The sequence below is a fragment of the Eucalyptus grandis genome, chromosome 10, assembly GCF_016545825.1.
Source record: "Eucalyptus grandis isolate ANBG69807.140 chromosome 10, ASM1654582v1, whole genome shotgun sequence".
NCBI lineage: Eukaryota > Viridiplantae > Streptophyta > Magnoliopsida > Myrtales > Myrtaceae > Eucalyptus > Eucalyptus grandis.
Window position 1 is genome coordinate 4,184,860 of NC_052621.1, and position 25,840 is coordinate 4,210,699.

Below are 25,840 nucleotides of genomic sequence, written 5' to 3' on the forward strand. Positions count from 1 at the left end.
TCTCAAAATGCTTTCGTCAAAGGGCAGTGTATCAGGGACAGCATTCTTTTAGCCTAGGAACGTTTTACTGGATTCCACCTGGACCCTTATTCCCCTAAGTGTGCAGTCAAGGTGGACTTCCAAAAGGTCTATGATACGGTGGATTAAGACTTTCTCGAGTTGGTTCTCCGTGCTTTTGGATTTCCCAACCAGCTGATTCGGCTCATTTATGGTTTGTGTATGTACACCAAAGTATTATATTTCTCTAAATGAGGAATTACATGGCTTTTTCCCGAGTGGCCGCAACTTGCATCAGGGGGATCCCATCTCCCTTTATCTTTTTACCTTGGTCATGGATGTTAGGGAAATCTGTTATGATGTTTTGAAGATGACAAAATAAATCAAAGGCTACTAACATGTTTAATGGTTAAGTAATAAACCATGCAGATGATAGAACATGTAAATGATATTGTCAAAGTGTGAAGACGATCAGAAGACTTAACGTAACACATTTCCAAAGTATATTCTGAAAATTTCAGACTTTTGTGTCAAAGTCGAAGCTATGGACTTTAGTGTCAAAGTGTTCTACATCGTAAGTCTGCTCATTCGACAAATTCCAAGCTGAACGTGAATGATGAACCGGAAGACGGACTCTATGCTTTGAAGCTGAACCGAGAGAGACGGACTCTATGTGGGAGCTGAACTTATTCAGACGGTGTTCAGACCTTAAAGCTAAATCTGTTGAAGCGAGAATATGTTCGGACTCGGATTGCAAAGTCTATCGCACTCAGACTCAGATTGTAAAGTCTATGGCTCTCGGACTTTACATCCGATTTCGACGAACGTAACTCAAGCCCAATCATATAACGGCTAGTGATCTAGTTTGGATTCCACATCAAGATTGATTTGATTGACTCAATCTATTTGATTGACGGTTGGATCTTGAAGACAAGATCTTTCTATACGAAGAAGCTTTACTTATGGAAACCAAGATTCCGTTTGTATGGGCGATCGGAATCAATTTGGGATTTTACCTTTGTCACTCATCATCTACCAAATCTTCTAGATACAGAGCTGTCCAATGGGTATATTGGAAGACGATTCTCTGGGATACTGTCCAACGGCTAGTTTGGAAGTGGAGAAGTATTTAAGGAGATGAAGGACCGATGAGCAAGTAAGAGTTAGAGCGTAGAATTTATAATTCCAAAGTCGAGCGACCTTCGATCATACACTTGTCTTTGGAGAGCTTAAACGTTTGTGATCGTGAGAGAAATACCAAAGAGTGACTTAGTGAGATAGTGTGATCTACTAAGTGTTTGCACTCAAAGTTGTAATCTCTTGTTGATTGCATAGTGGAATCCGGCCAAGAAGGCTGTTAGCGTGGGAGAGTGGACGTAGGCTTGGATTAAGCCGAACCACTATAAACCTTGTGTTCTTATTCTCTTCCCTAACTCCTTTGTTTTATTCGAAGTTTATTTTATTCCGCATATATTTTCCAAGGTTTAGTTTAAACACCTATTCACCCCCTCTAGGTGTTCATACTAGCATTCACAATTGGTATCAGAGCCAAGTGCTCGGTTTATAAAAGTGTTTTTTTTACTTTTGAGCTAAAGATTCTTTATAGCTAGTATCTTGGCACCAGAACTTATGGAAGGGCAAAGCAACACAAGGCCACCATATTTTGATGGAAAGGAATACGACGTATGGAAGAACAAAATGAAAGCATTCTTAAGATCCAGAGATCTCTTACAATGGGATGTTGTGGAAAGAGGAATCAACCCCATTGCCGCGTCTACATCAAATAAGAATGGCAAAGACAAAGAAACCAAACCCCCCGCTCCTATGTCTCGGACGGAGATGTCCAAAAGAGAAGCGCTTGATGCGAAAGCAATTTATTCTTTATATTGCGCTTTGTCGCCTACTGAATATAACATAATCTCTTCATGTGAAACAGCAAAAGAAGTTTGGGATAAACTTCATGTTACATTTGAAGGGACCGATCGTGTAAAAGAGACAAAAGTAAACTTCCTGCTCGGCAAATATGAATCCTTCAAGATGAAGCAAGGAGAATCGATTGGAGATATGTTTGATCGTTTTACAGAAATTGTAAACGGTTTGGCATATCAAGATCATCCAATTTCTTCCCCAATGATGGTCAACAAACTCTTGCGAGGTCTCTCAAAAGATTGGAATCATGTTAAGACCTCAATCCGGCGGACTCGAGAGGATTATGCCACTCTCCGTTGATGAATTGATTGGCACTCAACAAATCAATGATGAAGATCCCGAAGGTAAGAAGTCCGTTGCTTTAATATCTAATGCTGTTTTTGATGAAACGGATTCAGAAAATAACATGGACGACGAAGAACTTGCCTTTATGGTCAAGAAATTCAAAAAGCTGAGTAGAAAAGGAAGGAAATTCAATGGAATAAGTCAATACAAGCATAATGGCCAGAAAAGAATCATGAAAGAAGATGATGAGCAAGAGAATATACGCTTGATGGCACATTCAGAGTCTGAGTCTGACTCGGACACAGACTCAGAATCCGATGAGGAAATCGAGGTAAGTTATTCAAAAATTCCTCTCGAAGTTTCAAAGTATATAAATGAGCTTTGTTCAAATCTCAAATATTCTCTTAAAAGGATTTTCGAACTTAAAAATGAGAATTCTCGACTTAGGCAACAAGATCTTTCTCAAAAAGAAAATTTTGAAATTTTGCAAAAAGATTTTCTACAAACAAAAGAAAATCGAGATTTACTTGTCAAAGAAAATGATTCTTTGAAGAAAGAATTTTCAAATATTTCGACAAAATTCTCAAATGGATCAAAAACATTAGAGCATATCCTTTCCATACAAGTTCCTTACTATAATAAGTCAGGACTTGGTTTCAATAAGGAAAGTGATTCTCTAATTGATTTTCCTAAAGTCAATGAGAGACTTAAACAAAGACCTCCAATGACATTTTACAAAAATCATTTTCAAAAAATCTTTGTAAAACATGTTGGTCGAAATGCCCTCAAATGTTCAAATTGTGGAGATTCTGAACACGTTGAAAAAGATTGTCCTAAAGTCTGGAGACCTATCAAGAAAAATTGGATAAAAACAGCATACTCTACTAACTCTCATGGACCCAAGAAAAAATGAGTACCAAAGAAAAGATGAGTTGTTTTTTGCAGGATATAAAGAAGAAAGAAGAAAGAGAGTTTGGTAAGAAATGTATATATTTTTATTCTCAATTTGGTTTGAGTACACAATTTAAAATTTCTCATTATGCTTGATATTCGATATATCCTTGGTTGATTGAGATTTTATAATAATCATATTCCTTGATTTGTTTCAATGAAGAAAGAATCGTATGATTTGTTTGTGATTCGTAAGTTGAGATTTGACTTAATACGTGCGATTATTTGAGATAATTCAGATTATTTTGTCTAATTTTATACTCTCAGATTTAATCATATTTTGCAAAGTGAAAATCTGTTTTACGTAATGATGCAAGATATTCTTAGATATTCAAAGATTTTATTCTCTTTGTTTTTATCATACCATGACTAAGTAAGAATTTAATTTTCAAAATATCATTGTGCATAATATTCTTTCTTTGAGTACTCTGTTATGATGAATTAAGAAAGAATATTTGGAGATTATATATTTTCCTCTAATGTCATGGAAGGATCCAAATTGATGGATACCAAAAAGAAAATGAGTTGATTGCAGGAAATTCAATAAGGCAAGAATGATTACAAATCTATGCAGATTTTGGTGCAATAAGAAAAGAATCTCAGGCGAAGATTGGTAATATTTTTTTTAATAAATGGTATATTTGAAAAATATACCATGGGTAAGAGATTTTTTTTTTCATCCTGCCTTGCAAATTTCTACGTGCATTTATCATGATTTTGGATGATTGTTTATTATATTGCGAATATCTTTTGTCATAAATATAAGGTATTGCAATTTTGGCACGTGACAGAAATATCTATTTTCATTTTGCAAAATGCATATCTGAAATTTATTCTCAAGGAAATCTCTTTGATCTCGAAAGATATTACTACATATTCATGAATATTCTTGCTATATTCTTAGAAGATATATTATATCTAGCAAGTTTGATCTGCAAATCAAAGGAATATATTACGTGACATTTTTGCAAAGATGGTTATACATTATACAAGATTTTGCAGGTGACAATAGAATCTTCCATATGAATTTTGGAAAGCTTGATCAGAAATTTTTGAAGATTCTATACTATCTTCTAGAGGTTGAATTCGAGACGAGCTTGATTGAAGAAAATAAAATTCTGCCTCGAATTTCAAAATGCAAGTGATCGTTGCGGATGTTGCTACAAAGGAAATACTGGAAAAATATTATGTTCAACGTGCACAAGCAACAATTGTTTCTATTTGAAAATATTGTCATGATGACAGGGGAGAAAGCAAATCCAAAAGAAAAGGAAAAGAATCATAATCATCTCAAAAAGGCAACAAATTGAGGGGGAGCTTTGATCAATTATGGAAAAATCTTTTTGGATTGATCATGATCTTATTATGGATGGAAGGAAAGGTAAATGTGTCAGAATTTGTTCTAAAAATCCGGTTAGTGCATTTTTTTACCTTTTGTCATTAACAAATCTTGTATTGATATTATCATTTTATTATGACAAAAATGGTACGTGCATTTTATGATGCATCCGTGATTTTCATTGGATATTTGCTAATATATATTATCGAAGTGAGCTATACTGGATATTTTTAATATTCGATTTACTTTATAAAAGCTGATTTTTGGAAATTGTGATTCATGCAAGATATTTGTTATCATTCTCTATGTGATACTTTTTCCATTATTATCACTTTTGATTATGACAAAAAGGGGAGAAGATATGAATATGCATATGTGTTGATTAGTTGATATTATCTATGGCATAATATTGAGTTGAGATTATTTTTCTATATATTGTTATGCTCAATCTATTTGCTATCTTCTGATATCCTTTGATTTAAATTAATATTTTTAAAAGTATGTTTACAAATCTGCATATTCAGAGATTGTTTTGTTATCATCAAAAAGGGGGAGATTGTTAGGGAAAATCCCTTATGATGTTTTGAAGATGACAAAATAAATCAAAGGCTACTAACATATTTAATGGTTAAGTAATAGACCATGCAGATGATAGAACATGTAAATGATATTGTCAAAGTGTGAAGACGATCAGAAGACTTAACGTAACACATGTCCAAAGTATATTCTGAAGATTTCCGGACTTACGTGTCAAAGTCTGCTTGCCGAGACTTTAGTGTCAAAGTCTGTTCTACATCAGAAGTCTGCTCATTCTGACAAATTCCAAACTGAACGTGAATGATGAACCAGAAGACAGACTCTATGCTGAAGCTAAACCAGAAGACAGACTCTATGTGGGAGCTGAACTTATTCAGACGGTGTTCAGACCTTAAAGCTAAATCTGTTCGAAGCGAGAATATGTTCGGACTCGGATTGCAAAGTCTATCGCACTCGAGACTCAGATTGTAAAGTCTATGGCTCTCGAGACTTTACATCCAGACTCGACGAACGTAACTCAAGCCCAATCATATAACGGCTAGTGATCTGGTTTGGATTCCACATCAAGATTGATTTGATTGACTCAATCTATTTGATTGACGGTTGGATCTTGAAGACAAGATCTTTCTATACGAAGAAGCTTTACTTATGGAAACCAAGATTCCGTTTGTATGGGCGATCGGAATCAATTTGGGATTTTACCTTTGTCACTCATCAGCTACCAAATCTTCTAGATACTGAGCTGTCCAATGGGTATATTGGAAGACGATTCTGCGGGATACTGTCCAACGGCTAGTTTGGAAGTGGAGAAGTATTTAAGGAGATGAAGGACCGATGAGCAAGTAAGAGTTAGAGCGTAGAATTTATAATTCCAAAGTCGAGCGACCTTCGATCATACACTTGTCTTTGGAGAGCTTAAACGTTTGTGATCGTGAGAGAAATACCAAAGAGTGACTTAGTGAGATAGTGTGATCTACTAAGTGTTTGCACTCAAAGTTGTAATCTTTTGTTGATTGCATAGTGGAATCCAGCCAAGAAGGCTGTTAGCGTGGGAGAGTGGACGTAGGCTTGGATTAAGCCGAACCACTATAAATCTTGTATTCTTATTCTCTTCCCTAACTCCTTTGTTTTATTCGAAGTTTATTTTATTCCGCATATATTTGCCAAGGTTTAGTTTAAACACCTATTCACCCCCTCTAGGTGTTCATACTAGCATTCACAATGGAGGTGTTCTCGGGGATTCTGAGCTTACGTGCTAGGCAATCGGGATTCTTATACTTTTGGAGGTGCAAAGCATTGGAGTTTTTACACTTATTCTTTGCGGATGATGTCTTCCTTTTTTGCAAAGCTGATATGGCCTCGGTTTCTCTCTTGAATGAAGGCCTTGATACCTTCTCAGCTTGGAGTGGACTAAGGCCAAATACAAACAAGAGTGAGGTATTCCTTGCTGGAGAATTGGCTCCTTTTCGGAGTTAAATTCTCCATGCATTCGGTTTCCATGAAGGGAAGTTGTCGGTTCGCTATCTGAGGGTGCCCATTATCTCCTCAAGGCTTGGTAAGGCGGATTGTATTTTCCTGATTGATCGCATTACTGCAAGGGTACAATCTTGGACCCAGTGTTTCCTCTCTTTTGCAGACCGTCTTCAGTTGATCAAGTCTGTCATTCATGCAATTCAAGCTTATTGGGCTAGTGCGTTTATTATCCCTACTGTAGTGTTGGATCGCATTGAACAAGTTTGTCGCGGCCAAATTTTCGGGGGTGAACTACCTAGGGTTTGGCTAATGGATTGTTAAGCCTAGACTTAACTCGGGCTCTCCCAAACCCATACCAATTCGTGACTTAGATTCAAGTTCTTAACATGCAATTGATTTTCAATTAGGAGTCGTCACTAATCTATTTTTGGTGGGTTAATTAGAAACCCAAGTAAAGTAATGGGAGATTTACTTTACTCCTACGAACCAGAGATTATGGGTATGGGGACTTGGTTACACTAGGTTTCTCTAATGCCCTTTCGGTACAATTCTTTTAATTTCAAAAATGTTTTTGCAGGCAATTTGGATTGATTTTAAGTCTATTTTTCTAACATGTAAGGTGATCATGCCGGTACACAAACCACCAATTTAACACCCAGATAAATAATAAATAAATTACAAAACCTTACCTCAAAGCAACGAAAGCATCTGCAATGTTAAATTAAAATCCACCTCCACAACCTTAGATATGGTTTCTAATTAACACGCAATTTTTTTTTTTCATTTATTTAATGAGTCATGCAATGCATGTTACTAATTTAACATGAAATGATATGACATGGTAACATGACTTAGCTATATGACCTAAGCAATATGACATAACTAAGCATGTAGTCTATCCGAGCATGAGATGGATTTATTTTAAATAATTTTTGTATTTTCTATGAGATTCGAAATTAAAGAAATGCAACATTTAAATATGCAATCTAAATTAATCTAATGATTGACAATTTCTAATTAAATGAACCTAACAAAAATCACTAAATGACGTACATTGTATGAACCTAATTCTATTATGACGTGCACATGGCTTTTATTCTAAATAAGTATGTAATTTATTATAATATGCAATGACGTGCAAAGAATGCCATAATTCTAATTTTTTTCTTTTTATTATGAAATTCGAAATTAAACTGCCAAATAATTAAACATGCAATTCAAATGTTAAAAAAAACTAACATCCTAAATGAATGCATTTTTTTTTGGATTTTTCATTTTCCAAAATTCGAAATAAATAAATTTCCTATTCTAAACATGCAAGATAACCCTAAAATGATGAATATTCTAAGACGAACCTAATCTAACTCAGATTTTTTTTTGGATTTTTCCTTTCTTTTACGGGAGCAATCAAAATAAGACATCAAGAACAGCACGGCAACAAATCAGAAGCAAGATATCATCCATGTCCATTTTGGAAATAAATTGACGAATCGTATCTCGCGTATGAGATCGGATTGACCAATTTCAAATAAAATCGCAAATCATATCTCGAGCATGAGATCGGATTGTTGATTTTTCCGTGCGATTGCGAGTCATATTTCGAGCGTGAAATCGGACTATCAATCGTATGCATCAAGAGATCTCTTGGATATGGCAATATCAATCAAACATTCAAAGAAATATTACAATATTACGAATTAGGCAGCGACATATATGAAAATAAGATTATTCGAAAGTCTTACCTAATTCATGATGTCGCGCGAGTGACGCTTCAAATTCGGACGGATGATGGTGGCATCAACGATGGCTTATTGCTCCATGGTCTCGATGGAAACGGGTTAGAACGTCAACGGCGGTGGGCTCCGGAACTCGCTAGGATGCGAAGGAGCAATGGTGGTCGAAGACGAAGAAGCAGGCTACTGTGGAAAATCTGCAGAAAGTAATAAAATTACAGGGACAAGGCGCACAACATGACAGGCGCCAATGAAGGGGTGGAGGCGGTGTTGTCCCTGGACGTGTGAGCAAAAACCAGCGGGGAGTGAAAAATTTCCTCTCTGTACATTGCCGCCTCCCTCTCTCTAGCCTTGTCTGTTTCGACTTGTGGCTTTCAAGAATTTTTGCTTTTGTTGCGTTTGACCGTGAGTGGATGATTGACTACTCTGACGAACGACGCCACTGGATCACCATCTTCAATCTTCGAGGGCATTGCAATATTTATTTCTTCTGGCTCGCACCCACGATCTCTCTTTGTTTCTTCTCATGTCACTCACGAATCACACCTGCAACAACCAAGACAACGTGGAGTAATTTTTTGCCACAGAACAACATGATCACGGGACAAAGATCAACGGAACAGCAATTCGTCACGGTGTTTGGTCAAGGGTGGCGCGTTTTGATGCACTCGGAACAAAGAACGAAGAAGTGCAACAAGCCTGGACGTTTACGAATCCAGTATCTTCGTAGAGTGGTGGCGAGCAAGCAAATTGGACGATCAGGTCAAGCACCGAAGAAGAAGACCATCCTTCGTGCTTTCTCTCTCTCGTCTCGATTCTCACGTGTGTTTGCCTTCTGAGATTCTGAATTGCCGCCCCCCCAAGACGTCCCATTGTCTTTCCTTTATATTCATGAGAAGATTGAGCTCCAAGACAAAAATTGAACTTCCACTTTCCTTTACTGAATTATGCACGATTCCCCTCTATTTCTTTCCACCTTTGACCATGCAAAATATATTCTCCTTTTTGGCCTTACGTAGTCAGGCCATACGTAACTCATCCGCGTCCTTTTCTTTCCTTTTTTTTTCTTTCCTACAAACAAGAGAATCGGTCGCTGCAATATTCGAAGAATTATAGCCATATGAAATATTATGCTGATGATAGCCTAATTAATTTCCAAGTTGAGCTCAATTAATCTTCAGTTATGGACTCAGCTCAATTAATCTCATTTCATGGACTCAAACATGGTAATTGGGCCCGAAACCATACCTGCACCAATCCAATTATTTCAATAAGCTCAGAACTATTTGCTCAAGCTCATCTACCTAAATCCACCTTTCGCCAGTTCAATTTATATGCAAAATGCATTTAATACTCTTAAAAACTATATGCTATGCAATTTAGTATTTTTGTTTAGGGGTTAAAATTAATCCCTAATTTTTAATGCAATAAATAAATGACTGGGTTGCCAAAATTTAGGTGTCAAAAAAGTTCTGAGACAATTTCTTTAGAAAGGCCCCGACCTAGGGAGGGAAGGAGCGAAAGTGTCCTGGGAAAACGTTTGTCTTCTAAAAAAGGAAGGAGGGCTTGGTATTCGCAGGCTACGGGACTATAATAAGGCGGCCATGCTTAAGCATAATTGGATCCTCTTTATTGACAAGGAATCCCTTTAGTGCAAGTGGATCTATTCGACTTTTTTAAAAAGGAGAAACTTCTAGGTGGTTAGGAAACCAACCCACTGCTCATAGGCCTAGAATAAAATTTTACAACTTAGGAGGGAGTTCCGACTTTCCTTCCTTTGGAGGATAGGAGATGACTGTGAGTTTGTGAATCCAAGAATACAGAGGATGAAGATGAAGAATGATGATGATGATAGAGAATAAACACAAGTAGTGTTGCAAAAGGATCCGAACAAGAAGTATTCAATTCTCATTTCATTGTATCTCGGTTCTATGAACAAAGAGAAATCAAAGAAAAATACAGCAGATCAATTCTGAATCCTCTGTTTCTTCCACACCTTCTCCCGAGCTCAATTCTCTCGTTTTATACTAATAGAAGCTAGAAGACTAATAACCAACTAAAACGAACTAACCGACTCCAACTAACAAACTTTACAGCTGTTTATAGAGTAGCAAATCCCGAGACTTGGCAATCCATGTCTTTGGCATTTGCATAATCTCCACCGTTGATAAGACTCGTTATCCATGTCTTCAGCTCATTTACTTCACGATAGTCTTCGGTGATCTATATCTATCATAGTTGAGGATCTCCTGTGGGCTGACTCTTGGCGTAGCGAGTAAGACCGTCTTGATGTATCGAGTACGGTCTTGATCTTGATCCTCTAACGTCTTGATCTTGATCCTCTAACATCCCCCTCAAATTGGGAAGGGTAAAAGATCCCATTCCCAATTTGGTTCGGAAGTAAGATGAGACAATCGGGATAGTGACTTAGTAAATATATCAGCTAATTGAAGATGAGTAGAGATATACTGAACACGAATAGATCCAGAAGAAACTTTCTCACGGACGAAGTGAAAGTCAACTTCAATGTGCTTGGTTCTAACATGTAATATTGGATTGGCTGTGAGAGAAATTGCTGATCTGTTGTCACAGTATATGGTTGTAGGTGACTAAAGGGAAATGCCAATATCTCGTAGCACAAACGTTATCCAGGTGAGTTCAGCAGTGGTCGAAGCAAGTGCACGATACTCGCTCGTTGAGGATCTGGAAACAGTAGGTTGTTTCTTGGCAGACCAAGATAGTAGATTGGATCCAAGAAATGTGCAAAACCCCGTTGTTGAACGTCGTGTAGTTGGACAACCAGCCCAATCCGCATCAGAGAAACCATAGAGGTTTACTGAACTTTGAGAATGGAGATAGATTCCAAGATGTATAGTACCTTTGACATATCGAAGTACTCGTTTTAATTGATGAAAATCTCCTACTACAAAAGTAGGCTGTTGCATTTTTTGACGAGAGAAGATTAGTAGCAAACGCCGTGTCCGGTCGAGTAATGGTTAAGTATTGAAGAGCACCAACCAAGCTTCGTACTCCACGAGAGTGCGTGAGTTGATTTGCGGTATCAGCCATGGAAATTAATCGAAGTGGCAGGGCGTTGAGATTGGTTTACAATCGGCCATATGAGCTCGTTTCAACAAGTCAGTGGCATATTTAGTTTGACACAGAAAGAGATTCTGTGAAGTTCGTTTGGCCTCAATGCCCAAAAAATAGTGAAGATACCCAAGGTCCTTCATATGAAAATGAAGGCTAAGTTTCTGAATGAGGGTGGTTAAGAGATGTGGTGAACTGCCAGTCAGGATGATATCATCAACATATAGGAGCAATAGGACTGTATGTGAGTCTGTATGAAGAACAAATAATGATGGATCTGTTGTGCTGCAGAAGAAACCACTTTCGAGTAAAAACTTGCTGAATTTATCAAACCAAGCTCTTGGTGCTTGTCGAAGACCATATAGAGACTTGTGAAGCAAACAGACATAGCTTGGCTGTTGAGGATTGATAAAGCCAGGTGGTTGTTCCATGTATACAGTCTCATTCAAATCTCCATGAAGAAAAGCATTCTTAACATCAAGCTGGTGTATTGGCCAGTGCTTTATCATAGCTAGAGATAGCACTATTCGAATTGTTGTGTGTTTCACAACCTGACTGAAAGTCTCGGTGAAGTCAAGTCCTTCTTCTTGGTGAAAGCCTTTGGCGACTAGACGAGCTTTGAGTCTATCAAGGCCTCCATCTGGTGTGAGTTTGGTCTTATATACCCACTTACAGCCTATCACATTCATCTGGTCAGTTCTAGGAATCAATGTCCATGTTTGGTTTTCAGCAAGAGCATCCATTTCTTCTTTCATGGCCCTATACCAGGCTTTATTGGCTAAGGCTGATTTGGTGGACCGTGGTTCCATAGGAACTTGATAGTCAGCTGAATAAGCATACTTTGGATTTGGTTTTCGAATCCCAGACTTTAGTCGAGTCTGCATATGATGATTATTAACAGTACCTTGAGAAGAAGATAGAGTGGAATTGGAATTGCAGTGCCCTTCATTAGAACTGCTTTCAGCTAGTAGATCATTGTGTGAAGATGAAGAGCTGGTAGTATATTGTCCCTGAGAGGTAGATAGATCTGTAGGCATAGTATCTATTGATGCCATGATAGATTGTTCATCTGTTATTCTCTCATTATGCATATTTCTCGAGGAAATGGTCTGAGATTGTTGTCTGTGACATAGATGATGATTATAGCAATCATGGAGATCAGGATGGATCTAGTTTTTGGCTGACTGATGAAAGGAACCATTGTCTGGGGACTTGGTTCTTGAGGGTTCGAGGAAATGTATTCCTTCAATCCATTGTTTGTATAGGTTTGTATACTGTCCATACTCATTGACCAGCTTCTTTATAAAAGGATAAGAATGCTCATCAAAGACAACATGCCTACTGATGTACACACGATTATTAGTTGGGACCAGACATCGATACCCTTTGTGCTGATTGCTATAACCCAAGAAGATACAGGGGAGAGATCGAGGATCAAGTTTATGACTTGCATATGGTCTCAGACAAGGATAGCATGCACAGCCAAACACCCTTAAGTGATCATACCTTGGCTGTCTATTATGAAGTTTGTTATAAGGTGTGTCCATCTTCAGCTTTGGTGTGGGAAGAATGTTTATGATGTAATTAGCTGTCACAAATGCATCCACCCAAAATTTTAGTGGAACTTTTGAGTGATATAGCATAGCTAATCCCAGTTCAACGATGTGTCGATGCTTCCTTTCGGAGACCCCATTCTGTTCTGGTGTGTGAGGACATGATATAAGTTGTCTTATTCCATGGTGTCTCAGAAGATTTTGGAATCTATTGCTTACGAACTCTCCATCTCCGTCACTCGGGAAGATTTTAATCGATGATTATCTTTGTCTTTCAACTAACTTGGAATTGAACAAATATGTCATAAAACTCAGACTTCAACTTCATGGGATATAGCCAGCAATATCGAGAGAAATTGTCAACAAAAATCACATAGTATCTAAACTTTTGAAAAGAACAGACTGGTGATGGTCCCCATATGTCACAATGAATTCTTTCTAATGGAGAACTTGATGTAGAATCCGATAAAGGAAACGATTGAGCTGTACTTTTAGCTATTTGACAGCTGCTGCAAATAGTCTGAGATGATGAAACAAATTGTATAAGCTTCTGTTTTTGCAAATGCTTAACTACTTGAGCATTTGTGTGAGCCAAACGCTGGTGCCATATGTCTTCATTGACTGTCTTTTGCCGCTGAGTAAAGAAGGCCTCTGTGGTCTGTGGATTAGCTTGATAAAGCCCTCTAGTTTTCCTTCCGAGCTTCACCATTGTGTTGGTATTGTTGTCCTTTACATAAACACCAGTTTTATCAAAGACAAAGGAACAAGGGTAGTCATCTGTGAGTTTAGATACTGAAAGAAGATTCTTCTTTATCTCTGGGACAATTAGGACATCATTAAGAGGTAATGTACTGTTCTTTGTTTTCAGCCAGGTGTTGCCAATGTGAGTTACAGGTAAACATGATCCATTGCCTATCATAACAGTATCATGTCCTTGATATTTAGAAAGGGTATGGAGCATACCAGGATTGGCACTGATGTGAGCTGTAGCTCCAGAGTCAGGGTACCACTCACTTCCTGTTGAGTCTTCAATATGCATTGCTGTCAATGCTGCTGGAATATCCTCTACTTGATAGGAATTGTCAAACCGATACCAGCAGCGAAGAGCATCATGTCCAGACCTTTTACATATTTGACATTCTAGCCGAATGCTACTTGTTTCTTTTTCATCCTGCAAGTTCTTACTTGAGTTTGCAGATGGATAAGTCTTGACATTTTGATACCTCTGTGAGTAAGTGGTATAGGGTCTAAACCCTTGATTTGTTGTAGAGATAACATTTCTCTGTCAGGGTGTTGATTTCCTTGTCTGGACTGGAGACATACGTTACGCAATTTCGATATCTTTCAAAACCACGACCCCTATTGTTACCAGTTCTGCCACGACCATAGCTTCGACCACCTCTGTAACCTCCTCTTTGAGATATAAATCCAGAAGCTTGAGAGATGTAGTCTTCATTTGTGATATCTTTAGATTGTACCTGAAACTGTCTTTGTCCGAAATAGGCCAAATTCGAGTTGGCGATTCTGGAAAAGGTCTTGAGTCTTGATTCAAACCTTTCTAATTGAGCAATAACCTCATCATACTCAGGCTAAGGCTTTAAACAATATATGGTAGTCCGAAAGTTTTCATACTCGGGACCTAAACCTTCCAATACACCAAACATTTTGGTTATTTCATCCTGGGTTTGCCTATTGCATTCAAGCGATCACATATGGATTTATATTCCCGAGATAATCGGCAAGGGTTTGTTCATGCTTTTGACATGTTTGCGGTTTCCCCCTTAGTTCGAACTCTCTAGCAATTGACTTCTGTGTAAACCTTTTCAAAAGTGTTTGCCATACTTCGGATGATGTTTCTAATCCAATTATCAGGCTCGGAATGTTTTCAGTAACAGCTCCAGAGATCCATGATGAAATCAACTGATCTATTCTAGTCCAATCAGTGTAATCTGGATTGATAAGATCAGTTTCGCAACCTTCATCCTCTATTTGCAGCATTCGAGGAGGTGAAGAAATATCTCCATTAACAAAACCAAACAGATCCTGACTTTTCAAAAACCTTTGGATTTGAGCTTGCCACAATAGGAAGTTGTCCTCAGCAAGTTTGATTGTGACGAAGTTTGTGATATTCACATGTATCGGGAAAGGGTACTTTGGAGTTCTAATTGCCATTATTACGATCCTTTGGTTTGAAGGAGATGACAACAGTAATGCTTATGAGCCCTTACGTGTTTACCTTGATCCAGAGAGCTTCATTGTTCGTTCATCTCTTCTAACTTGATGCACGAATTGATTACTGGACGGATTTCTTCATTCTGATGCACGAGGAACTCCTGCTCTGATACCATGTGATTTTGTGAATCCAAGAATACAGAGGATGAAGATGAAGAATGATGATGATGATAGAGAATAAACACAGTAGTGTTGCAAAAGGATCTGAACAAGAAGTATTCAATTCTCATTTCATTGTATCTCAGTTCTATGAACAAAGAGAAATCAAAGAAAAATACAGCAGATCAATTCTGAATCCTCTGTTCTTCCACACCTTCTCCCGAGCTCAATTCTCTCATTTTATACTAATAGAAGCTAGAAGACTAATAACCAACTAAACGAACTAACCGACTCCAACTAACAAACTTTACAGCTGTTTATACGAGTAGCAAATCCCGAGACTTGGCAATCCATGTCTTCGGCATTTGCATAATCTCCACCGTTGATAAGACTCGTTATCCATGTCTTCAGCTCATTTACTTCACGATAGTCTTCTGGTGATCTATATCTATCATAGTTGAGGATCTCCTGTGGCTGACTCTTGGCGTAGCAGAGTAAGACCGTCTTGATGTATCAGAGTACGGTCTTGATCTTGATCCTCTAACAGTCTTGATCTTGATCCTCTAACAATGACCTCTTAGTGTCCTTCTAGTTCGACCATTGGCACTCGAGAGGTCCCCTAAACCTATTGTTTTCAGACTCTCTCATTTATAGTTCTGGCTTATACAGGCAAGCGACGATAGCTGACCTTTTCTCCCCTTTTGGCCAGTCCATCAAGACAGTATTAGAGTCTTAGGAGTTTCCCCTGCCTATCCTTTCTCAGGTCCCTGATCGGTTTAACTGGATGGAAAGTTCCTCTAGATTATTCTTGGTTGCCTCGGCTTGGGAGGCCATTAGAAGCAAGAAGAACTGGTTTCCTTGGGTTGCTTTAATTTGGTGCAACACGATCTCTCTGAGGTTCCAATTCAACCTTTGGCTTATTACCAAGAACCGACTAGCTACACAAGTTCTTCTCTTATCATATGGTAGGATAGACAATGTGGTGTGTGCTTTTTGCAAGTCGACACCAGACTCCATCGATCATCTATTTTTTGGTTGTTGCATCATTGTTAGCCTTGCTTTTTTTTTTTTTGGACTGTTAGATGCAACCTCCCTTGGCGCAATAGTCTTCATCGGAGAATCTTCAATGGGCAATGAAGTTTCTTTCTGGTAAGGATTTCTATCACTGCATCGTCCGGTTCTCTTTTGGTGCCTTATGCTACTTAATTTGGAAGAACAGGAATAGTATTCTGTTTAGAGAACAAACGTTGGCTGTCTCTAAAGCTATTTTTGTTGTTGTGGCTTGAAATAGTATTCTGTTGTGGCTTGGTGTGGCTTGGTGCTCTAAAGCTGGAGATTGCTATTGCGAGGGTGTTTTTCTTGGTGGCTGTTCCGTAGCTGGCATTGGTGGGTCTGTTCGGCTGGTTGTGGCTTCCGTCTTCAGGGTTCCCTGTTTTTTTTTTTTTTTAGTTATTGTTTGGCTGGCTAGTTGCCTTTGTTTTTAGCTAGCCGGTTGCCTTGTTTGGCCCTTTTGGCGTTGTTGCCTTGTCTTAGTGACTTGTTGTTTCAGTCAACACCCTTCCACTCGTTCTAACTAGTTTGTCTTTATGAGTGTAATTTTTTGGTACCAATCCACTTCACCAAAAAAAAAAAAAAAAAACTCTATAAGGTTTTCAACCTTGAAGGCATTCAAATTGACATATGCACTAACTTTTGAGTTTAAGGAGCTGACATAGATATTGTGGACCTAGACATTGATTGATTTTGTAATGATTGTGTTCAACGAGGGCAGAAAATGGTCACCGAGAGAATCTAAACAAGGAACGACTCCTTATAGGTTTCTAGGATGGCAAAGAGGACAGAAATGAACCACTAAATAGGGAGAGCGATTTTGAAATGTGTGTGTGTGTGTGTGTTTATTAAAATTGGAATTAATTGACGGAGGTACTTTTCCATGTAATGACAAATTTTGCTTTGAAACTTTAAAGTTAAGGGAGCCCATTCTAAAGCATTACCCGGATGGGTGATCACTGGAAAAGTGACTACCTGTACACTGAAAGATAACAACGTAAAGCGATAATACCTCAAGTTAACCGAGGATGTCACAGACTCAGGTCCACTTTGCATGTGATGTAGTTAATTCTGTACGAATGTCTTTAAATATTCTGACATGGGACTGGAACGCGTCGAGGGGTCCTCCCTTCTGCTCCTGGTGGACTCTGGGAATGTCCTGAAACGGTGTACCACGGCGTCCCAAGTGCTCAATTTCTTTCTCGTTTCGTGAGCAGAGTGTACATTGGCCTGCGAAAATGAAAGACTCCATGGCATCAAGGCTCGCTCACCGGAAATGGACCATTTGACGATGTTCTGATAAAATGAAAAGGAATGGAGTCTGAGGGTCTGGAGAAGAATCTAGTGTTTTTCCTTCATTAAAAGATTTTAATCCTTCTTTTAATCTTGTTTGGCTGGTGTAAAAAGTGGTGATTAGTTTTCGTGGGTGAGAACTGGTGTTGTTGTTCTTGCGTAATGTTTTCTTGGATTATAACGATTCAATCTTTCAGAAATGTTCCACGATTTCGCATGGTATCAAAGTGGAAAAGAGATAAGAGTAGCAGAAATGTAGTTATGAAGTAAAAGGATATTATTTTCCATCATCTCTTATATAATGGTACAACAGCAGATTTCCAAGGCAAAAACAGCTATACATTACCACAATATTACAGAAACACAAAATGGGGATTCGAGCCAAGCAAAATTACAGAAGCAAAAATAATTGTACTAGGAAGAAAAAGAGGAGGAACAGTTTTCTGCTCATCTCCATATGTATTTGACCATATTGCTATACAGTCAGCAGTCCTACTAGAAAAAAGCTCAAAAATTCTACTTCTTCGAAACAAGATGTAGTGTTTCTCATCTCCTCTGGAAGTTCAGGACCTTGATGCCGTAGGCGAAGATGAAGAAAAAGCCCAAGACCCAACCAATATGGGCCAAAGCCACGGGCACGAGGAAGTCGTAATCGAATCCCAGGTTCTCCTTCAGGAATGCATCTATTGCCGGTTTACCCCCTCCATCTAGTTCTATACCGTCCTTCTTGTCGCCGACTTGGGATGTGAAAATGCCATAGATGGTCCAAGCGACGGGCGAGCACCAGTAGTACCATCTCCACCACACAGGGATCAGCTGCAATAATAGGGCATTATTAGCATTAATATGACATGTTTACAAAAGAGGATGATACTCTCAATGAGAAATGAACGAAGACATGTTTACAAAAGAGGACCGAGGTAAGGTGACTCACAGGTCGGGGAATGAGGAAGCCAGAAAACAAGTTCCAGAAGTTGAGGAAGAACGACATTACGATGGAAGCGATCTGGTGGCCGGGAGTGAGCGCGACAACCATCATGCCGTACATCGAGAAGTAGGTATAGCACATGAATATGAAGTAGTAGAAGTACAAGACCTTGCCGAGCTTCCACTCGAAACCGATCATCGAGTAGAGAATGAGGGAATAAATAACTGTCTGAATTGCCACATAGATTGTTTCGATAGCCACCTGATACACAAAGCACGCCAATCAACGACAGAACAAGAAAATACAATTATAATGAAATGAATGAGATTCTAATTATTGGAAATGGACAGAGAGAATAATACCTGAGCAAATGCATAAGGCAACTCCGAGTACATCCCAGCTGCTCGTTCACGGTAGAAGACGGTTCTTTCGATTGCCACAACAGATTGGACTGCTGAAGCATTAGTGGCTCCAAGGAAGAGAACAGCAGCATAGGTGGCACCGAGTAGATTGATCAAATCTTGTTGTTTAAATCTATCAGGATAAAAGGAACAGAAACATCATTTTAGCAAACAGTTTAAGGTAATAGCAGCGGCTTGACCTTCGAAAAAAGACAATGATCTTTCAAACGCAATAATTTGTGCTTACATTTTGCCTCCTTTGTTCCAGAAAATGAAGCCAAACATAAGACCAATGACGATCGTCGAGACAAAACGAATGACGTTAAATCGGGAGTTCCTCCAGTAGGACCAGTTCTGTTTGCAGAAGCAAGCATGGCATTGAGTTAGGAAGCCCTGGGAGTACTGGGTGGGGAAGTAAAGGTCTTTTGAACCAGGCTGTGGACTGCTCAGCTCTTTGATGAGCTCCTGGTTTCTCCTGAAAAGAAGGTTAAAAGAGAGAGAGAGAGAGAGAACGGGGGAATGAGGCATTGAGTTCAGAACGTTCATGATTGGATTTTGAAGAAATTACAGGGAGTGCGTTTCTCACCTATAGAGATCAGAATTGGCATAGATTTCTGCAAAGTCCACGTCCAGTTGAGCTTCGACTGAAGTAGCAGTGACATCCAACATCCATGTTGCAGGATTGTAGCCTTCATGGATCTTGGGGACACCGGGAACAGCCTGCAATTGGTTTTCAGACATTAAGCTCTATTTAGTCAAACCACATAACGACATGGGTAAGTGTATTCATGGATTTTTCAGTCATGCGGGTTGCTTAATTGAAGTTATAAGATAAGCACCTCGAAATATTCCACGAGCTTGTGAGACCGTTCACCGAGAGGCCCTGTATAAATGACTCGCCCTCCTCTTTTCATTAGGAGAAGCTGCAAGAAGAAACACATCCTCAGCTCAGGGATATCTTGAAGAGACAATCCTGAAAACACATGAAAGGAACACGGAGTTCAATCATCCTAACGGTACCTCATCAAAAGCCTCAAAAATGTCTATACTCGGTTGGTGAATCGTGCACACAACTGTACGCCCAGTATCCACGGTGTTTCTCACAGTACGCATGACGATTGCAGCTGCTCTGGCATCGAGACCTGACGTGGGCTCATCCATGAAGATAATCGAGGGATTAGCAACCAACTCGACGGCTATCGTGAGCCTCTTCCTCTGCTCGGTCGAGAGTCCATCAACTCCGGGAAGCCCAACTAGAGCATTCCTCAAGGGATGAAGCTCAACTAAATCCATGACTTGCTCAACAAACATCTGCAAAACCAAGAATACTCACGTTTAGTCATAATTTCCACCAGGTCCGTTTACTTGCTTGAAGGAGTTATTTATGAAGAAGATAGTATCGTAGTCACGTGCCTTTCTGGTTTCCTTATTTACGTCCTTAGCGAGACGAAGCCAAGCTGAGTATAAGAGAGATTCGTAAACGGTGACATATGGTGAGTGAATGTCATTCTGCTCACAGTAACCGCTCACTCGAGCGAAAGTGGCTTGGTTCTTGGGATAACCGGAAACAGTGATGCTTCCCTCAATGTATCCGCCAGTTTTTCTTCCTGCTAACACATCCATCAGTGTCGTCTTTCCGGCTCCACTGACTCCAACCAATGCAGTCAAAACGCCCGGCCTGAAAGCTCCACTGACATCTCTTAGGAGTTGTAGTCGGCTTTCCTCAACCCCTTGAGTCTTCATTTCCTGAAGCACAACAAAGCAGACATTTATTTCTGAATCTACGTTGGGTGGAGGTATTTTACAGTTTGTATTCTGAGAAATATGTCTCAAACAAATCCTTTTGCTTTCTGACAAGTTACTTGTTTCTATTGATAGTTTTATGTGAAATTACGAAAGAACTGTCGTTGTGTTAGGCCATGCTCGTGTCATTTCATCGCTGCACCGAACTTGAGGAGTCTTATGTTAGGGAGGAATGGACTTACCGCGGGCATATCCACATAGTAATTGACATGGTTGAAGGCAAGTGAAAGGGGCTGGAAAGGCAGAACCATTCCTCTCCTAGCCTGGGTGCTTTCACTGACAATACCATCGTTTGCTCGGGCATTTCCTACTTGCATGGGAGTGCCTGTCCATAAAATTCCAGTCTTAAACAAGCATCCACACATGATACTTTTGAGGCATCATCACAGATTTCTTTTTTTCTATCCAGTTGACAGTTCTAACCACAACAATCACATACCTTCTGATCGAGATTGTCTTCTCTTCTCAGAATCATCATCCGCGAGCATTGCTTTATTATCGCCAAGAGCTGAGATACAGTCGGAAAGCAATAAAATCAGTACATACTTTTTCATTTTACTTTGCAAAATGAAAACCGGAAGAGAGCATCCACTTACGATTTAAGAATGTCAATGCAGCAGTGAAGAGAATGTTGAAAACAACAGAGAACGCGAAAAGTGCCATGATACTGATCCAATACCAGCTCTCGGTGTTGTAAAGGCCTCTTTGCGCTAGAAGGGCCTTCCCAACTGTGGGTTCAGAGGTACCAATGGGTGTAGACTGTGACATCAAAAGAAGTTAATTTACATGTATCCTGAAATCTTCAAAAGACTTTTGAAGTTCCATCATATCCTAAGCCTTGTACATAACTTACCTTGTTCCATCTATCAGACAGGAACTCATTGATAGCAATGGCATTTTGCCCATACATCATGGGAGAAATATAGTAACCCCAGATCATCCCTTTTGAAATGTCATCTGTCCACCATTGCACAAATTAATTTTTAGAAGCTTATCACCAAAAAACAATCTATAGGTGTGAAACATGAAATATCCGAATGCCGTTATCAGCGATTGCTTAGAATGACAATGCCAAGCCCTAAAAGTGAACATTTCTAACCTTTTGCAACAATGAAACCACCAAGGATGAATACCAGCAGCAATGTGAAGGTCCCAAGCGTGTTGGCAACGACTGGTGTTCTTCCCACAGCCGCTATGAAACGGAAGAGAGAGAGAGCCATCTGATTCACACCAAAGAAAGCCAGGAATTGCTTGAAAAACCTGCACAAGTAGAAATCACCAAGATTTGTCAGCAAGAGGACTCGCCAGAGATTATTTTCCTCGCACTAGTTTTAGTAGCTTATAAACCAAAACAGGAAGGGCCAACTTATGAGAGAGAAGAAAATGTGGTCTTACCTAACAGGAGACGGGGCGAACCCAATGGTATAGTAAGTGAGGATGATCCAAATTCCAGATTCAACCAGTGAGACGGGAATTCTGAGAACCCAAATGGGCAACGCGAAAGCCCAGGCAGGGTAAAACAAGAAATCTCTCTGCTTGAAGAACACCGGAAGCCTGAACACTGTCATCGCAAGCTCTGTCATCCCATTAAACATGACATTCAGAAGACTGTAAAATAGAGCTCCCCAAAATCTTGTCCCGTCTCCTATTGTGCCGGTCTTCATTTTTGTTCTGAAGAACACAGTGAACGCAATGCAGGCCATGAGCGTGATCTGAGTGGTCTTGAAGATATACACGAAAGTGCTGCGCTTCATCAGCAACCATTCCCTGGCAAAGCAAGCTTTGAAGAGCTCCCAGTTAGAAATTCCATACTTTTCCTTCACCAGAGCAGCAGGGTGTGACCTGGTTTTGTCATAAGGGACCCTAAGCTCTTCGAGAAGGCGCTGACCGACCTGGAAGCTATTGAAAGCCCTCACGAATTCAGGCGCTGAGATGTATCTATAAGGTTGGTCCTTCCTGTACCAGTATTGCTCTTGGTCGTTCTTGGAAGTCACTTCCTGCAGAAAGTCAGCAACCCCCTTTCTTTCCGGGCATTTGAAGCCCACGTACTCAAAGAACCCGAGAACGTTCTCTCGCGGCCCTTGATAGACGATCTGGCCTTCCGAGAGCAAGATTATGTCGTCAAAGAGATCATAAGTCTCGGGAGCTGGCTGCAACAGGGTGATGACCATGGTCACATCCATGTTATGGACCATCTGCCTCATGAACTTCACAATCTGAAAAGTCGTGGAACTATCCAGCCCTGTCGATATCTCGTCCATGAAGAACGCTTTTGCGGTCCGACCAACATCTCACCTGTGGTGACACGTTTCTTTTGTCCACCAGAGATACCCCTCCTCATGTCGTCTCCAACCATGATATCAGCGCAAATATCTAATCCGAGGATCTGCCACAAACATCAGAGAATTAGCCTACCACACCAGCTTATACAACCAAACGTCAATTTGAAGCGGGATTGAATGGAAAAATTCTGCAAACCAACCTTGAGAACATAGTCCGCCATCAAACTGTTTTCTTGGCCAGTAATGGCAGTGGCCTTCATGAAAGCATCAATTTCAGGGTCTGGCTTGATTCCTGCCTCTCGCTCTCTTCTCGACAGCTCCGCCAACATTTCATACCTAGTTCCGACTCCCAAGCAACGGCCCGAAAAGTCCAGTGTCTCACGGACCGTCATCTCACCATGGTGAAGATCATGCTGGCTAATGTAAGCGCAGGTCCTTTGAGGAACGAATTCATTGAATTCGTGGCCGCAGTAGGTGATTTTTCCAGTTATCTGTATAGTTGTAACAGAACAAATTAGTTCACTCTTAAGAACTAGAGAACCTGTAGTCAGCAAGCAAGTAAATGCATACAGATAGGTCAGAATGCATCGCTAACCCTTAGATTATCATCAGACTTTCCAGCAAGTGCTTGTAGCAGTGTTGTTTTCCAGAGCCAGGAGGTCCAAGAAGCAAGGTCAACCTGAAAATGAATATTTTCATGTTTATAAGCTCCCAAATTAAGCGCGCAGAACTGCACTTTTTTATGTGAGCAGTGAGACTAGGATCTTCGAGTTGAGGGCATCAATGAATTTACCTTGACGGTTTGATTATGCCACTGACATCTTGAAGTATATTTACCACTCTCTTCTTCGATGGAGAGAGTCCGATCATGCCAATAGCTCCCTGTCGACATAAATATTGTTATTGAGGATTTATGGAAAATAACAAATTTACCTCATCTAATGAATCGGACCTGCCGTTACCCTGAAGACATGAAAAGAAAAAAACTGATCGATTTATCGATCTCTGTGTTTCAACATTCGAACCGCTCAAAGGTTGTGTTAGCTCTTCTCCACCTCTTTCGGCTTCCCATAACGTCAGCTTTCCTTTTTTTAATTACTTAAGAAGCAAAGACGCACCATTTCACTAAAAATCCACTTTTTTCCTGCATATTTGCAATCAAATGTTATATCTTCTGCCATCTCATGCTCACCAAACCTGCCTACTCGATATAGTCAAAAGCGGTGTCAGTATCGCACCCACATACAAGAAACTCGCAAGAACTTGTTCCTCGTAAAGTCTCTAAGTCAATTAAAAGCCAGACGTGACCAAATACCTCTACCTGATCTAGTCAGCTAAACTAATCTTACATGACTAGCTACAACCCTTTCGAGTTTACCACTGATACTTCACTAAACAACACTCAAGATCAACTGAACATGAAAAAGAAACATCACAGAAAGTAAAAAAATTCTGATGAAAGCCAACCTCAATAGCATTCAAGGTAGAGTTGAGCAGAGTTGGGAGTGCCCTTGTCCCCACATAAGCGTCGCCTTCAATGCACAGGTTCTGGAACCTCACTTCGATCTTTGGGGTCTCGATACCGACCCGGTCAGTCCTGTCCCGCAGCCTCCTCAGGAACTTCTCGTTGTCCTCCTCCACCGCTTTGAGTATGCTCTCCATCAGGACCTTCTTGTCTTGCGTCCCAAGCTTCGTCACGTCCACCTCGTCGTGCACCACCCTCCCGTTGCTCCGCACCTGGGTCAGTATCCCCTTCCGCAACCGGTCATAGGTCGGCAACCGCTCTATGGCAGCCCACTGGAGCTCCTCCTCATCATCCGCCGCCTGCCGGGCGCTCCGCTGGAACACGTCAGGTGCGTTCCACATCTCCCTCACACTGGCCGACCGCCAGCTCCGACTGCTGCTCGTCTGCCGCATGAGGTCATCGCCGGCCAATGCCGCCGCCATTGTCGAACCCGCCTCTCTCTCTCCGGATCACACGTGAAACCCGAGTAGAATACTCCTTGGCGAAGTTCTTGGACCAGAGTTGGAACAAGAACTTGAAGAAGAACAAATGAACTCCCAAAGAAAGAATCTATATGCACATGGTGAAGCAGAAGCACACTCCTTTTCTTTTATGAGAAAACTTGGAGCACACAGAGGATGAGAGAGAGAGAGAGAGATATTTTGAGGAGGTGGTTCTGGAGGAGCTTTATATAGAGAGTGAGTTGAAGGAGAAGCAGAAGATCCATCCGGAGCAAGAACAGGAACTCGCGCGCGCGTTCGTTGGTCGTTGGTCAAATCGAGACGACAACGTGGACAAGTCGTTGCGGCGGCTTTGAGCCAACTTGCGAGAGGCTTTGAAGACTCACAGACCGAATCCGGTGTCTCGCGCTCCGTTCGCGCTCTTCCAGAAGGAAATCTTCTGGCCGTCGGATTGGGGGCGACGAGGGTTGACATGTCAAAGAGAGGTCCGATCCTGCGGACGACATCGGACGAGCGCACGATATTAAATTGTAAGTGCGGAATCGTCTTTTCTTTTCGGTAATATTTTAATGGGGAGGCATGACATGAGATCGAGGAAACCGGTCCGACCGTACCTGGTCCGATGAGTCCTACTTATTTAAGCCACACTAATGATGCACGATTGATTTCACCCAATCGATTTTTTTAATATAGTTTCAAAAAAATTAGTTGGGTTCGTAGTCCAGATTGATTCAATATCTTTTAACTTTAATTTATCTTTTGCCCCAAAGACCTTATCACTTCAAAGGGAGCTAAGGCAACAATTATCAAATATTTTGGTATATTTGCCCTCAAAGGACCTTTTTTTTTCATTACTTTTCATATAATCACTCCTTATAGATGTTCTTATAAGTTAAATCC

The 25,840-nt window shown here is 40.2% G+C and overlaps 1 protein-coding gene across 1 annotated transcript; it reads right to left on the bottom strand.

Annotated features, from left to right (window-relative positions):
- Positions 1-17,815: 17,815 nt before the first annotated feature.
- Positions 17,816-24,929, bottom strand: LOC104423403 (pleiotropic drug resistance protein 2). The gene is given in 20 exon segments (XM_039303438.1): positions 17,816-18,377; positions 18,496-18,750; positions 18,852-19,023; positions 19,138-19,365; positions 19,477-19,610; positions 19,730-19,813; positions 19,911-20,201; positions 20,304-20,636; positions 20,876-21,018; positions 21,133-21,201; positions 21,290-21,452; positions 21,547-21,650; positions 21,793-21,953; positions 22,089-22,968; positions 22,971-23,079; positions 23,176-23,466; positions 23,571-23,620; positions 23,623-23,654; positions 23,769-23,857; positions 24,443-24,929. Coding segments are annotated over 20 exon segments (4,338 nt in total). The 5' UTR covers positions 24,923-24,929; the 3' UTR covers positions 17,816-18,107.
- Between the last annotated feature and the right edge of the window lie 911 nt (positions 24,930-25,840).